This window comes from Chanodichthys erythropterus, chromosome 14, assembly GCF_024489055.1.
Source record: "Chanodichthys erythropterus isolate Z2021 chromosome 14, ASM2448905v1, whole genome shotgun sequence".
NCBI lineage: Eukaryota > Metazoa > Chordata > Actinopteri > Cypriniformes > Xenocyprididae > Chanodichthys > Chanodichthys erythropterus.
Window position 1 is genome coordinate 38,491,828 of NC_090234.1, and position 17,188 is coordinate 38,509,015.

General features: G+C 38.2%; 1 protein-coding gene across 1 annotated transcript in view; it reads right to left on the reverse strand.

The window, feature by feature from the left end:
• Nucleotides 1–14,597: 14,597 nt before the first annotated feature.
• Nucleotides 14,598–17,188, reverse strand: part of nrp2b (neuropilin 2b) — an 85,797-nt gene continuing 83,206 nt past the window's right edge. Inside the window, exon 17 of the mRNA XM_067408734.1 lies at nt 14,598–16,723. Within this exon, the coding sequence (XP_067264835.1) occupies nt 16,419–16,723 (305 nt within the window). The 3' untranslated portion in view covers nt 14,598–16,418. The remainder of the gene's footprint in view (nt 16,724–17,188) is intronic.

The following is a 17,188-nucleotide window of genomic DNA, read 5'->3' on the forward strand; positions in this document are numbered from 1 at the left end:
ATGCACACACATCTTCCTCCTGCACAGAATGCAAATGAATGGTTATGGTAACAGCAGGTCTGTATAGGTGGAGATGTCTGAGAGAGTTTGTGTGCAGTAGAGGGGCACGTTAATGTGTGCGTTCACCCCGAGGCTGTGCGTACTGTCATGCATACACTCTTTAAAACAACACAGAGGAAATTAATGGAGGAAATGAATTATGTCTCGAAACGATCGTCCAGACTTCACAGCCAGGTTACCAAAGACTGAGAGAGTTCATCCCATCGTGAAAAAAAAAAAAAAACCCTCACACGTACGTACAGACTGACAGTTAGTATAATAAAAGGAGAGGAGAAATGAGACGGTTCACAGCCTGTAGTTAAGAAGTTGAGGCCATTTTTATGCCACACTGATCTCATTCTCTCTCACTTTCTGATGTGCACAAATTGGATAGGTGTTATAGCACATGTGTGTGAAAACACCTTTCTCTGTCTGTCTCTCCCTTTGCTGATAAGTGTTTGGTGTGTGAATTCACCTGTGGTAAGGCGAATCAACAGGAAAGTACACTTGTTGAGTGCAAGATGTGTCAAATTTAACCGTGTAGGTAATGAAACCATTGGAGAATATGCAGTGGACCCAAAAAAGTATTTGAACACTTATGCCAAAATAATGCACAAAATGTTGGAGAAAATGCATTAAGAAAATAGAGTGAATTTTCAACATAATTTAAAATGCTAATTAAATTTACATTTATATATATCTACATTTACATTAGATATGTATCAGTGGCATGCAGTGGTGTTCTTAAATGATGAGGCAAAGTCCTCACATTTTTTTATTCATTTATTTATAAATCAAATGTAAATTCATGTATATTACTCTTAACGTTGTCACATTTTCCTCGTTAAATGAACATTACTTTATATTACATCAAAAAAAAGAAACCAAATACAACATTAACACTGAAATGGATGTTCTATTTATTAAAACCAAGTCAGTCTCATCAGGTTTAAGCATTTTTACATTTATTCCAAAATAATAACTAAAGGCAGTAACAATTTAAACAATATATTTTATTTGTGTATTTATGTTCTTTTTAATAGAAATTAGACTATTTCTTATCATCAGTCATGCTCGGTAAACACTGTATGTCACAGACACGAAGATGTATCTTTAATTTCACCAAGCTGATTGCACTAAAACCTCCACAGTTATCATGTTTTCAGGTCTTTTTTGACGTGACATAAAGCGGTGATATCTAAGTGGCTGAGCTGTTAACTTACTTTTTAATTAGTCTTCCCATTGATGCCATCATTTTGTCCATTCAGACCATAGACTGTCTATTTTTATATGTTTATTTTATAATTCACTTATTCTGTTTTATTCTATTTTTTATTATCTGTCTTGTCACTGTCATTCTCTCTGTACTGTGGTAGCTTCTATCACCAAGACAAATTCATTATGTGTAAAAATACTTGGCAATAAACCTCTTTCTGATTCTGATTTCTGAATCTGATCATGTTGTCATGATCATGCTGTGACATAAAACTCGACCTGACTATTTTGATCTGGACATCCGTGTTAACTTAAGGAGAACTGACTTCATACATCCACTAAATCAAAAACTGCCAAAATTACCAAAAAAACAAACAACAACAACAAAACTTTAGCCTTTGTCATACAAATAGACATTTTTACATTTAGACATAAGTGTCCAAATAGTTTTTGGGGGTCACTGCATGTCATACACTGTAAATGCATAATGGTAAACACTATCAAAGGTTCATAGGTTAGTGTTTATGGTGCATACCTCTGTCTGTGTATGTGTGTGTGGGCTGTAGGCTGAGCAGCTGGGGCCGTCAGTAATTCCTCCTCCTGAGGGGGTTGTTATTCTGCAGTTTATAGGACCATGCAGCGCTCCATTCCCTGGCTGAGACACCACCACAGAGACGGAGGCAGAGATGGAAAGACCACAGAGCTCATATGCCATTCCAGAGCAATCACACACACACACACACACACACACACACACACACACACACACACACACACACACACACACACACACACACACACACACACACACACACACACACAAACCAGCGTCTTTACTTTGCATACTGGAACTCATGCAACACACACCACCTGCAAACACACACATTCACAAGGGCTAAATGAAGGGCTTCAATAGGCTGTGATTGATTAAACATGTCTAGCAGTGCTTACTCACTGAATGAACCTGAGAGGGAAAGTAATGATACCCCTCGATACCCACTGGAGCTGGCTAAGCCGCCCTCTGGGTAACGGTAATGTTTTCCTCTTGTGTTCCCATGGCCTTGCTGAAGCAGTGGAATGTTAAAAATAAGCCCATTAAAAGGTGGGGAAAGTGCTGGGTGAGGGATGGGTTTGTGTGTGTGTACGTGTACTGTGAGGGACAATAAGTAGCAACTCTGTTGAACCTTTTGCAGCTGTTTTCATACACACAGGGCCAAAAACCTGCCATTCTGGTGGCTTTATAACACTGTAAAGGCTTTTTAAAATTCTGTAAACAACCCTGTGAATAAAGATGTGTGTCATTAGCAGAACTAAAGAACTGACAGCACTGTACAACAATAACAATACATTTAAAAGCATTTATATGCAATGTATACTATAGATTTTGAATGAAATGGATGTACTAGTGTGATCTATTAGTTTAAACGTGCCATTGTGCAATGATTTAATTTAAAATTAAATGTCACATTGCTATTGTAATATCATTCAATAAACAAAAAGTTAATACTGACTTAAATTTTAGATGTAAATATAACACAAATCTGTTGCCACAGAAGCTTCAGAATCTTGACGAAGTAGCAGGAAACAGGAAGTAGCAGCTGTTTTATGGATGTTGTGGATTTGGACAAACTACTCATTTTATGTACGGTTTTCTGCAAACTAAAGTAGCCTTATTCGGCCACTGAGATTGTCTGTTTTAGGATTGAATGAGTGGAGCCTTTGCAGACACGTCATGCTTGTCACTTGACCCACTGCAGCCACAATAACATTATATGACAGAATTGACCCTTTGCAAAGACCCGCCCCCCCTTAGTTACTGTTGCTTTGTCTGACAAGCCATGGCGCTGTCTCGCCACACAGAGTGAAAAATATATTGCAGAGCAAAGATGACACTGACAACACGTCGACAGACTAGACTAGAGAGAGCAGGTTATGATATTAAACAAAGTCCCAGTTTTCAAATTGTATAATTTTTTAAGAAATCTGAACAATAAAAAACGTTTTGTGGCTCTTTAATGTGTCGTGACAGATTGCTGTAGCACCTCAGCTCAAGCGGCTTGGATCAAACCAATCATCTCTTCCTGCTAGTTAATTAATAGCATAAAATAAACATGAATGAACATGAGAAGAAATGTTGTTTCAAACGCGGAAAGACATCAGTACACACCATTTTTCAAGTTCAAGTCCACCGAGGTTAATCTTCTAACTCCTGACTGCTTTGTCGGACAAAATGGCGGATTCTGCATTATGATTGGTTAGATCGCTTGTCAATCAAACTCCTGGAAAACTCTATTATCTATTATTATCTATTAAACGCTATTATTTTTTTTATTTTTTCTTTAAAATATTCACAAACCTGCTTACCATGCCATAAACTATCTGATATTCTGATTATCAAATATGTGTGAGTGTTTTGTCATTTAAAAACCTTTATAAATGATCTTTATCTTGATCTATAACATGAGATGGGCACTGCCATCTTAGTTTGCGCTGCAGTTCGCAGAGTCTGAAATATATGTAAGTAAGTGGCTGGTGAACTGGGAGAATAACAGAGTAAACTTTATAGTTATTTAAGCCCACTATGTGTGTATTTTATAAACTGTAAATGTATTGTTTTACTGGTGCTTATGTGTATTTAAATGTCTAAAACCTTAAAAAAAAAAAAAAAAAAAAAAAAAAAAATTATGTGGCTGAAAACACTGCATAGTTATGATATATGACAAGCGCTGAGTGCGTCCGTCTCACAGCCAAAGCATGAAAGCACAGTTTGAAACTGGCAGTTATGTGACGTCGCTGAACGTTCTAAATCCCAAGGTTAATTATCTTAAAAAACATGCATATTGTCCATTTTTGTTGTTTTACTTAACAAACAACATTTCTGTCAATATTTCAGCGATCATGCCATGTGCCATATCCATATTTTATGTCAGCTGTTTAAATCCTGAAATGCCTGCCTGATGAATGTTTCACTCGTTTGAGTCCGTTCTAGCCTATTCAATGAAACGGTTTGAAATGGTTTGCGATTCAGTCTGAATCATTGGACATTCATTCTAAACAAAAACACAAAACACAAAACAGCAGCACTTAGTAGCCTACCAAAAACTACAATTTATAAGCTTCTTGGGATTTACAGTGAAAATGTATATACATGAATATACAGTTTATCATCAGAACCATGTTATTTTACTTGTTGGTACCATGGTATTCTTTGAACCACCAAGTAGCCTACCATATAAATACCATGATACATGAATTTGTTAACTATTAATTACAGCTGCCTATTCTCCTTCATATTTATGAAAAGCTTAATGTAGCAAACATTTGTCATGTAATTTTCTCTGAAGCATTTTTGAGAAGTACAGTGGGTACGGAAAGTATTCAGACCCCCTTCAATTTTTCACTTTGTTATATTGCAGCCATTTGCTAAAATCATTAATCAAAATTCATTTTTTCCATCATTAATGTACACACAGCACCCCATATTGACAGAAAAACACAGAATTGATGACATTTTTACAGATTTCTTAAAAAAAAAAAAACTGAAATATCACATGGTCCTAAGTATTCAGACCCTTTGCTCAGTATTTAGTAGAAGCACCCTTTTGATCTAATACAGCCATGAGTCTTTTTGGTAAAGATGCAACAAGTTTTCACACCTGGATTTGGGGATCTTCTGCTATTCCTCCTTACAGATCCTCTCCAGTTTTGTCAGGTTGGATGGTAAACGTTGGTGGACAGCAATTTTTAGGTCTCTCCGGAGATGCTCAATTGGGTTTAAGTCAGGGCTCTGGCTGGGCCATTCAAGAACAGTCACGGAGGTGTTGTGAAGCCACTCCTTCGTTATTTTAGCTGTGTGCTTAGGGTCATTGTCTTGTTGGAAGGTAAACCTTCGGCCCAGTCTGAGGTCCTGAGCACTCTGGAGAAGGTTTTCGTCCAGGATATCCCTGTACTTGGCCGCATTCATCTTTCCCTCGATTGTAACCAGTCGTCCTGTCCCTGCAGCTGAAAAACACCCCCACAGCATGATGCTGCCACCACCATGCTTCACTGTTGGGACTGTATTGGACAGGTGATGAGCAGTGCCTGGTTTTCTCCACACATACTGCTTAGAATTAAGGCCAAAAAGCTCTATCTTGGTTTCATCAGACAAGAGAATCTTATTTCTCACCATCTTGCACTGAGGAGAGGCTTCCGTTGGGCCACTCTGCCATAAAGCCCCGACTGGTGGAGGGCTGCAGTGATGGTTGACTTTCTACAACTTTCTCCCATCTCCCGACTGCATCTCTGGAGCTCAGCCACAGTGATCTTTGGGTTCTTCTTTACCTCTCTCACCAAGGCTCTTCTCCCCCGATAGCTCAGTTTGGCTGGACGGCCAGCTCTAGGAAGGGTTCTGGTCGTCCCAAACGTCTTCCATTTAAGGATTATGGAGGCCACTGTGCTCTTAGGAACCTTAAGTACAGCAGAATTTTTTTGTAACCTTGGCCTGATCTGTGCCTTGCCACAATTCTGTCTCTGAGCTCTTCAGGCAGTTCCTTTGACCTCATGATTCTCATTTGCTCCGACATGCACTGTGAGCTGTAAGGTCTTATATAGACAGGTGTGTGGCTTTCCTAATCAAGTCCAATCAGTATAATCAAACAGCTGGACTCAAATGAAGGTGTAGAACCATCTCAAGGATGATCAGAAGAAATGGACAGCACCTGAGTTAAATATATGAGTGTCACAGCAAAGGGTCTGAATACTTTCCGTACCCACTGTAGTTGTTATTGTAGCTATCTTCATTTTTGAGCTGTTTAAAATGACTCTTAGATTGTGTTTCTGCTGAAAATTCAATTCAACATAATTGTTTTTGTTGAGGCCCCACAACAACATTTTGGATATCTCCGGTACATAACTGATTTGAAACCTTACAGTTGCTTAGATGTGGACCTTGTGATGTGGCGTAATGAAAATAAAAATTACATTCGGAACAGTTTAGCATCAAAATGCATTTTCAAGATATTACCAATCATTGCCCAACACTCAGTTTTGGTAGCTATATTATTGAGGACATCTGATAGACTTCCATTGTTTCTATTCCAACTATGAAATAGTAAAGTCTGTTTTTCTCTCGCTTTACAATACACTTCACAATAATAATAAAAAAACCTGCCGTCACTGCTTTAGAGGATCTTTTCTCTCTGTGTGTCATCTGTCAAAAGTTTGCATTTCAAATGACAATTTCTCTGTTGCTTCTGTTTAGGAAATATTTGGCAATCTCACTTTGCAGAGTCAAATATCTGTCTCCTTCATTCCAGCCATTCTGTATTTACTCTACAATATTCCTTTCTTCCTCTGCTGGAAAAAAACTGTCTACCCAGACTCTGATGTCCAATCCAACTATCTCAAGGTAACACTAACAAAATAAAACATCACATTATTGATGCTGCAATTAAAAAAACTGATCTAGCAGCCCTTTCCGCTGTCTTTCACTCTCTTATTCACACACTCACACAAACCTTATCATTTCTCCCAGTGAGACGTGAATTTGATTATTGTCTGAATAGATAATAAGCACCAAAGATGATTTATAATGTCATTATCGATGAAGGCATTTTTACAGCATCAATATAATCATATTTCATAAAGTCCATTCCCTCACAACAACCGAACGTCCAACTTTCACCAACAATATTAAATGATCAAAACATCCCGAATAATTATTTTCAAAACAATCACTGTGTGGAAAGCGAGAGAGAAAGCCTTTTTACAGAAATGTAATTTGATTTTGCTGGAGGCAGATGAGTCAGAGACTTTCGGAGTGCGGCAGGAGAAAGACAGCCTGCAAAAGACATCTCTAATTTTCTGACAGTCATATGACTGGCCATTTTTAACCTGCCTTCACCCCCTCCCACAACTCCTCATTTGCATATAGGGAAATAACAACCGAGACGTGAAACTACAGAACGAATATGACGGGTGGTGTTGATTTCACCTTGGCTATATGAAACTTAATTGCAGCACGTAGGGAAATGTGAGACTTATAAAGGCCCGTCTGATCTCAGCAGCAGTTTGCACGCTGTTGCCAAATACCTCAACGGCGGCAGACAGCGCATTGAGACGAGGCTAACACCAGCTTTCATCAACCCAAACATGCCACTTATGGTGTTTAAACAAGCTTAATGGAAAATAGCATAGGTCCTTCTCCACATGCCCATTTGAAGGGAGATGTTGGTAGGCACTTCACATTGAAAATCTCCCTAAAAGGGGAGGGGGGTGCAGTATAGGAAGAAAAAAATGACAGGTTGTTGCTTCGTTTTGTTCAACATGATGGTAAATCTGTTGTTAGGTAGATATTTACATGAGCTGAAGCTAAACAGTTCTTCAGGGTAGAATAATAACAGCCGCTCTCAGCTGGTGATAAACAAGCACACGCTCACAAAATGAACTCAAAGACACCCTTCCTCAAGAAGGTTCTGGAACTTTTTGGTCTTGGAACATGATGAAATAAAAGATCTGAAAGCATGCAGGTGTGGAATCTCTTCACGAAAATATGATACGGTCTGTGGTCTTTGCCATCGCATTTTCCAATCCAAATGAATTCAGTGTGGAGAAAGACTTCTTTCTTTTTAAAACCACAAAAAATAAAGAGGCAGAATATTAAAGTACATTAAATTATACTAGATTAGGGAAAGTTTTTTGATTCTCAGTAAGACGATTTAAATAGAGAAAATATTTCTCATTGTGTGACTGTGTTTTGTGTCAGTCAGGCTCAAAACTGCTGTTTTTAACTAGTCACATAAAAGAGATGTTTACCTACAAGATATGGAAAATTATCATTTTCCAAGTTTGACTAACCCTTTGTCAACATATGAAAGGATCCCAGAGTGATTCCTTTTCATTAGCTGAATATCCTCTCACATCTATGATGGAAGATCAGGGGAAGTACCTCACCAAAAAGGGAATATCTGCAGCATATGCAAGTAAATATGAACGCACTTATGCTGTCATTGAAGCCAGCAGATTAAGTTCTGTATTCTGATCACGTGAATTGCTTGTGGGCAATAAAAGAGAAGTGCTCCAAACAGATGTGTACTGGGAGAGTCTTATTTGAATGGCTAATATTGATGAAATACACACCAATGGTATGTAGTGCATATTAGTTTAGTTTTAGAACATTCTGAGAACTTTACATGCATCTTCAACTAATTTCTCAAGTGTTTTAATGCAGATTGTTGCTCCATTATTATAATTGTTTTTTTGCCGATCCTGAATGATGTATTCATGCTGGTCTGTTATTTACGGAAGAGGATTAGGGTCAAGCAATAATAAAAAAATAAAACCATCTCGAGATTAAAGTTGTTACATTTCAAGAAAAAAGTTGAGATAAAATTTTGAGAATAAACTCATTAAATTACGAGAAAAAACGTGTTAAATTTCGAGAAAAAAGTCGAGATAAAATGTTGAGAATAAAGACATTAAATTACGAGAAAAAAGTTGTTAAATTATGAGAAAAAAATAGTCAAATTTCGAGAAAAAAATCTAGATAAATTGTTGAGAATAAAGTCATTAAATTATGAGAATAAAGTAATTAAATTACGAGAAAAAAGTCATTAAATTATGAGAACAAATTCGTAATTTAATGACTTTATTCTCAACATTTTATCTCGACTTTTTTCTCGAAATTTAACAAGTTTTTTTTTACTTTAATCTAGAGATGGTTTTATTTTTTTTATTATTGCTTGGCTCTAATCCTCTTCTGTAGTTATTGCAACATTTTCCTGCCCCTTAACATGACATTGAACAAAACTGTTATTAGTCACTTTACAAGCCAGTCAGTTGGCCTGTTCCTACTTACATACTGTTTAAGGTTATACGTGTTTTTAATGTATTTTACATCACTCTCTGAGTGTTCCCAGCGGGCAATTGATGTTGAAATTGACATCAAACGTTGACTTCAAAAACAAATATGCAGATCATTGACGTCAAAAAGCAAAACTTGATGTCCATTTGACATCCACACACTGATGTCATATTCTTAGCCAAAATAGTGACACAAAAGTAATAAAATGCTGAAAACAGTGAAACTTCTTGAATTCGACACTTTTGACCATTCAGCTGTTCTCACACACAAACACTCGCACTTCCTCTGCGGAAACCCGGAACTTTAGATCTTCAGTCTAACTCTCTCCAAAATTAGCTATTTTTGCCATATGAGCTTTCGAACCTGACAAGGCACTGTAATGTGGTATTACCATTATTTTGTAATTACAGCATATGTATTGTAATTATACAGAATTATGGTATCACTATAAATAAAAAAAGGATATACTGTACACTTTATGCAGCAAAAATGCAAAAATGCTGTTTGCCATTTTTGTCAAAGTAATATTGAATTACAGTTCATTGTAGTAAATGAGCAAATCAGTATCATTTTTGGTAAATGTAATAATCAATCCACTGCTTCCATTTCAGCATGGGTAATGTGAATAAAATTAGAAAACCGTATGAAAGAGTAATTTATTTATTTTTGTTTGTTTAACTATTGAAGCTAAAGTCCACCCACAGCAATTTACAGTTGGGCGCATGCACAAATCTAACAGCTACACGTGGTTAAAAAGAAGATGTTCCATATGGATGCGTATCGAGGCCTCATTTAAGAAAAAATGCTACATAAACTTAATCAAGCTGATGACGTACACCAAACATAATCATTTTTGTCAATCAATATGATGTCTAAAGCATGACAATGAATTGATGTAAACTGAATGTCAAACATATTGGCCAACATTAAACCAATTTCAGTGTGGGATTAACTAATTTTCACCCAATTACCACTGGAAGAAATTGCCATCCAAACTGAATTTAAAATGATGTTATACAGCATTGATCAAGTCTTGACTTGTATTTGACATGAAATTGATATCAAGTTGCCTGATGGGTTTGGCATGGTAATGATATGACAATGTTGATATGTTTGGTCTTGACAGAATAGATCGGCTATGCTGCTGCTACTGCCTATACATACACGACACGCTGCTGTGAGCAAGTAAGACATGCTGCTGCTGTACAATATAGCATTACCATAACAGATTCATACAGGTGGAGCTGGGGAGGGTGGAGGGTTTCTGAAAGTGCGCTGAACTGCTACAGAAAATGCTGACCAGAATTTTAAAGTTGAGCAGCGAGCTCATTGGCTACTTCTACAGCAGGAACCAATCAGCTGTGCCCTATAGATAATGATGTGATTGCAAGCAGATTGAGTTAAAGACCTATCAGCCTGTGCCATATAGAGTTTTGTGACAGAACTTTGTATTTATATGGGAAAACAGTCTAACAACTGTCTTAGCTAATATAAGCTGACACCATTTTGCTAGCTTTTGTTGTCCAGCTAATACCCATTTTCAGGTGCTTCTCTAATTAGCTGATGTCACTTTTAGGATTATGGGTAATACTATATTGTAAATAAATTCAGCAGTTAAACTAATTTTTTAAACATGAAGTTGAAATTAAACTGATTTATTTATTTTACACAAGCATATACAGTATACAAAGAAATTATATGTACATTCAGCCATCACTATCACAAAATAAACCCCAACATAAAGCATAGCTTGCATTGATTTAGCATCAGTGACTGGCTGACTGCTCTCTATCCCACTTTGATGTGGTTTACCAATTATGTAACTTACTAAATACATTTAAAATGGACATTAAATACTGATTTGATTTTAAACATTTATGTGAGATGAAAGAGACTGTGGAGTAATATGAGAGACATACAGTTTTGGTGATGGACCTCGTCATTTTCACATGCAAACAGAGCATCTGTCCCCTTTGCAGGTCTCTTGTCTTTGACGGCTCAGACCGTCTCTAGCCATCTGCCACTGGGAAGATGTTTGAATCTGATTCAAACGCTCCTGACAGCTCTCTACAATCCCAGTCTGTCTATAGTAAAACATTCATTCCCATCAGTTCCCACTCATGAGAGCTTTACTCTGGAACTTTACTTTTGGCAAGAAGACCATGCAAAGATTGTACCTATTATGAAAAAGATGAAAGCTCTTATGACAGCAAAAATGCTTTAAAAATCTTTAACATTACATGCTGGGCCAAGAACAAGAACAAATTAACAGGATCTGCGATTATGGCAAAATCATCAGAATATAAGCTAAATTAGATAGAGTCAGATATATATACATCACAGACCAGAAAGAAAGCTACACTTCCCAACACATCCACTTTTAATGAAAAATTGCTTTCAATGTCCAGAGCTATAAAGAATATTAGATCATTTATAGATAATTTATTCTGTCCTCTGCTGTTTTATTGAACGATTCCATTTTTAATGTATTTCATTGATCTTAGCAGGGTTGTTTAAACAGAACCTAACGTGAGCTGTAATAAGAGTATTGGCTCAGGACATCTTGGATTTCTAGAAAGACCGTCACAAGAAACAGCAGAGAGAAACAATCCCACCCAGTAACACTAGCGCTTGGAGTCTAATTCAAGGCCTTCTCAACCAAACAAACCTAAACATGTATTATCAGATAAACCACAACACTGAGTCAGCAAAGACTTCAGGCCTGATCACTGACAAATTCCCCCGTTCCATTCTTTGCCCCTTGCTCTTCCTTGATGGATGGTGACTTACATTTCTCAAACGTGGCGTTGCTGTTAATGAGGAAGGATAGCAACAAAGTCCCTTTAAGACAAGTCATTTCACTCGGCGGCCATCTTTGAAACGCCTCTCGGGCATCCTGGGCATCATGCAACCTCTTTGAATGGGAAACACAATAAAATTCTCCAAAACTGTTCGCCAACCTTACGATTAAATTCCATATTTGAAATCACCAATGAAATCTAACAACAACCGGCTCATAAATTTAGTTTCTAAACGCTCGAATCATGACAAAAAAATATATATATATATATATATATTTTTTTTTTTTCAGACTGGATCAAGCTAATGCGCATGCGCAGACCTAAATGCGCGTCTCTTTGGAGGCGCGCGTCTGACTGTTTCTATAGAAACCAGTGATTCTAACGGCCGCTGAAGTGACGCGATGACTTTACCAGTCGGCGATTGGCTCTTATTTAGAAGGCGGGACTTATTCCGCCATATTGCGCGTTACACTTTCTCCCATTCAATAGTGACACGTCTTGTGTTATTCTATAGTCTTTGATAGCAAGCATCCACATGACAGCACATTCCTGAATGAGCCACATAACTGACACTTCATGATAATATTTGGTTTCGGGGCTGTCAGGATCCAGAACAAAATAATTACGCACATGGATCATTAGTCAAGTCAACATCAAACAGGAAACAAACAAATGTGCCCTTGTATCTGCAGGGATCTGGGTTTAGACGGAGATGGAGACCACTGCTGCTCTGTGATGCACAGCAAGCTGCACTAAATGAGAGTTTTGAATGTATGCATAGCTGAATATCTCATTCATGTGGTGTGATGCTGTTTCTCTACTTCTGTGTTCAGTATTTGCTATGTTTATGCTTGAAGTGAAAGACAAGATCACAGTAATATATTTAATGAGTCATGGAGGGATGCTATTTTTGAATCTCTGTCCATGTATGGAGGTTATGTGTTGGATTGGATTGTGTGTGGTCTAGTCAGAAGGGCTGTCTATAAACTGACAGTGTTTTGGAGACGGGACGCTCACCTCTCCTCTGTCTCCCCTCAACACAGCTGCACAGCGAGGTCAGGCGCTGAATTAAGACTGCAAACAGATTTCAATGGATTGTCTGAGATGAGCTGAACTTAAATGGGACTGGAATGGACTTGATGTGAAATTTACCCCACCAGTGTTTGAGTTTTTCCTGCAGGATCGATGTGTAGTGAAACTCAGTAGAGCTGGAGTAAAGAGAAATGTGTGTGTGGATAAATATGATATGATACGATATGATAAAGATGATAGATGAACCCATGGATGAATAGATGAGTAGATATTAGACAGACAGATATATAAACAGACAGGGTAATAGACAGACAGATACATAAATAAATGGATTGATGATAGACAGACAGAGAGACAGATTGATAGACAGAGAGATAGACAAAAAGATAGAGATAGGGACAGACAGACTGATAGAGAGTTAGACAGACAGACAGAGACAGATCGAGATAGGGACAGACTGATAGACAAATGGACAGACAGACTGATAGACAGAGAGATAGAGACAGATGGACAAAAGGACAGACAGACTGATAGACAGAGAGATAGACAGATAGAGACAGATAGATCGAGATGGGGCAGACAGATGGACAAAAGGACAGACAGACTGATAGAGAGATAGACATAGAGACATAGATCAAGATGGGGCAGACAGACTGATAGAAAGACAGATAGACAAATAGATAGAGATAGGGACAGATAGATAGACAAAGGGACAGACAGACTGATAGACAGAGAGCTAGAGACAGATAGACAAATGGACAGAATGATAGACAGAGACTGATAGATATAGGGACAGACAGACTGATAGACAGAGAGAGACAGACAGGTTAAGAACTAGACAGACAGAATGATAGATAGATAGATAGATAGATAGATAGATAGATAGATAGATAGATAGATAGATAGATAGATAGATAGATAGATAGATAGGGACAGACAGATAGACAGAGAGCTAGAGACAGATAGAAAAATGGGCATACTGATAGACAGAGATTGATAGAGATAGGGACAGACAGACAGACTGATAGACCGAGAGATAGAGACAGACAGACAGAGAGACAAATGGACAGACAGACAGATAGATAGAGAGATAGATTTGGCAATGAAGTATTATTTACAGTCATGCCAATAAAGCAATTTTGAATTGTATTGAATAGATACAGACAGATAGGTAGACAAAGGGACAGACAGACAGACAGACAGACAGACAGACAGATAGATAGATAGATAGATAGATAGATAGATAGACAGACAGCAGGTGAATATGTGTAATGTGTGTGTCCACCACAGTATGTGTATATATATATATATATATATATATATATATATATATATATATATATATATATATATATATATATATATAATATATTTAAACACTGTGGTATCAAATATTCAGACATGTTCTAATTTGTTAAACTGTTAATTTAAGTTTGATATGTTATTAAATTTGATAGTGTTATAATATTTGATAATATTTTCTTCTATTATACAGATGTTTTTATTATTGTTTTATGCATATATGCTTTAGCAATATTGTATTATTTACAGTCATGCCAATAAAGCAATTTTGAATTTAATTAAATTGAAATTGAATTGATAAAAATAGGGACAGACAGACTGATAGACAGAGAAATAGAGACATATAGATAGACAAAAGGAGAGACAGGCAGATGACGGATAGATGGACGGATGCACAGACAGACAAACTGATAGGCTGTCAGACAAATAGACAAACATAAATAGACAGACAAATAAATGGATTGATGATAGACAGACTGACAGAGAGATAAACAGAGATGGACGGACAGATAAATGGATTGATGATAGACAGACAGATAGACCTCTATGAAAATAAAGTTCACACCAGTCACAAGTATCGTTAATCATACTTTATTAAATAATAATAATAACAATAAAAAAGAACTTTTTTTTCTGTACAAAGTCTACAAACAACAATTTTTGAATGTTCTGACCAGTGCCGGGATCTCCATGTCTTTTGGTGTTGGCCTCCTGTCCCAGACAGACGAGGTAATACTATCACAGCTCTGCAGCAAAGCCAAAACAGGCCAGAGCTCCAAGGCACTTGGAAAAGAGTCAACAGAGTCCAATGAAAACCAAGCTGAATACACACAATCTCTCCCTCTTCATCGCTCTCTCCCCCAACAACTGAACAATCCATGTCTCCGGCTGCTCTCCGCACTCCCTAATAAGACAGGCCCCTCACCCCCCCGCTTACCCACAAGTCAACAGAACTCCCAGCGTGGCTCTGGGGAGCGAGAGGCCAGTCGAGGTACAATAAAGAAATTTACACACTCTTCCCCCATGCGCATTCTCGCTCTATCGCTCTCTTCACCTAGAGGTGAAACGTACTGTGAAATTCTCACCCTTCTCCCAGGCTTACACCAAACCTGGTCTTGTTAGCCTTCATTTTCAGCAGCCCAAAATAAACCATGGAGTAAACAGACAGGTGAAATGAAAGAAAGCAAGCCTGACTCCTCCGAGGCCCCAGTGGCTTTAAACCGAAGGACTGGTGTTTCAAAATGGCTCTCCTCCAAAACAGTTTGCTTAAGGCTCGATTGTTTGTACATGAAAGTGGCTTGGGGATTTTCCAGCTCCTTCACCAAAGTCGCTCTGCCAGTTTGAGTCTTTGTTCCTTCAAGAATAGGGTAAAGAGAGAAGGAGAGAACAGAAGATGCTCTCACTCTCTTTCCACTCTCTTAACACTCTTTAGCTCAGTGGCTCTGAATCCTTAGCAATCCATAGGTTGCGATAAATAAGTTTGAAATTGTCAGCACAGGGTCTTTAACGCTATGCTTAGAAATCAAACAGTCAAAAGCAAAAAAAAAGGAAAAAAAAAGACACAAAAGACAATCCTAATACTTCAATCTAAAAGGATTTTTTCTGAATGTAATACAGCGTGTTTTCTTTCCTCACTGTCTAATGGCCACAACAAAAACATTATGCTACAGACTGAACTTATGTATGAAACATTCATAAGAGGCGTTGAAACTTCAAAACAGTTGTAGAAAGTGGCAAAAGACAGGATGGGATGGGAACTTAAGCAAGTCTGCAAAAAGACACAAGTCTAAACTAAAGCAAATGTCCACAATATTCTAGGCCACAGCGTTCACATAATAGAGACCAAGATTTCACAAGCGATCTGTCTTCTAGTCCTAGTGCCTCTCTCTCTCTCTTCTAACTTCCATTAAGCATTATTAGATTGTATTTTTCTTTACAAATCTATAGCAATATACATTTCTTTAAAGTTCTTTTTCATTTTTGAAGGGGGGGGAAAGTCATTAGGTTGATATGTGTTGATCCCTCCCGCTGAGCTGTCCACAGGAAGCCTCTACGCTCCCAGTGATCCTTCCACAATCCCGGTAAGAGATCAGCCCTATATTAGCGGCACGAGGTCCATTCACAGTTTTGGATCAGGCCGGCACCAGTTCACGAGCGGACAGAGCGCCTCTCCGGATCGGCTCCCTTCAGGCCTCGGAGCAGCAGCGCTGCTGGTTGATCTTCACCTTGTGCTTGATGCCGTCGTACAGCTCGAAGTTGTAGTTCTCCAGTGTGGTGGTGCTGCGGGAGGACAGGCCGTTGTAGGAGCAGGTGCAGTAGAGCAGGAGACCTGCGCACACCGCCCCCAACAGAACACCCAGGGAACTCATGACGATGATGGTGACCAGGATGGGATCAAGGGTGTACAGCCAGGCATTGTCTTTCTCGGAGAACCGTGTCACCGGAGGTTCTCGTGAGGGGTTGGGCGTGGTCCAGTCAGGGAATGCGAACCCTGGAAATGGGAATAGAATGTTTATCAGTCATTGAATTTTGTAAGCAACAATGTGTCCTAAATAGCTTTTGGATAAAAAACAGCAAGAGCTGAAGTAAATGCAACTGACTTCACATGCCATTGACTGCAAAACATGAGTTTTGTCTTGTATTCCAGTTAACATATAGACTGGGTGAACCCAGCCTGATCTGCCGGCGATTTGATTTCGCCCGGCAAGTCAGTCTGGAAACCCGTACATTCATTTCTACTGCTTCTGTTACACTTTTGCGGGAACCAATCACAGACTAGCTTATTCACCTTGTTCGCTATTGGCGGGTATATCACGATGACGATAGAGAAGCGACGGAAAGCACCACCATCAATCCAATTCCTTTTAACCTCTCGACGATGCTGAATCACTTCTTTAGTTTAGCAAAAAAAATCGCTCGAGTGGGTGTAAATACCACTCACTTTCGTGTTTTTTTT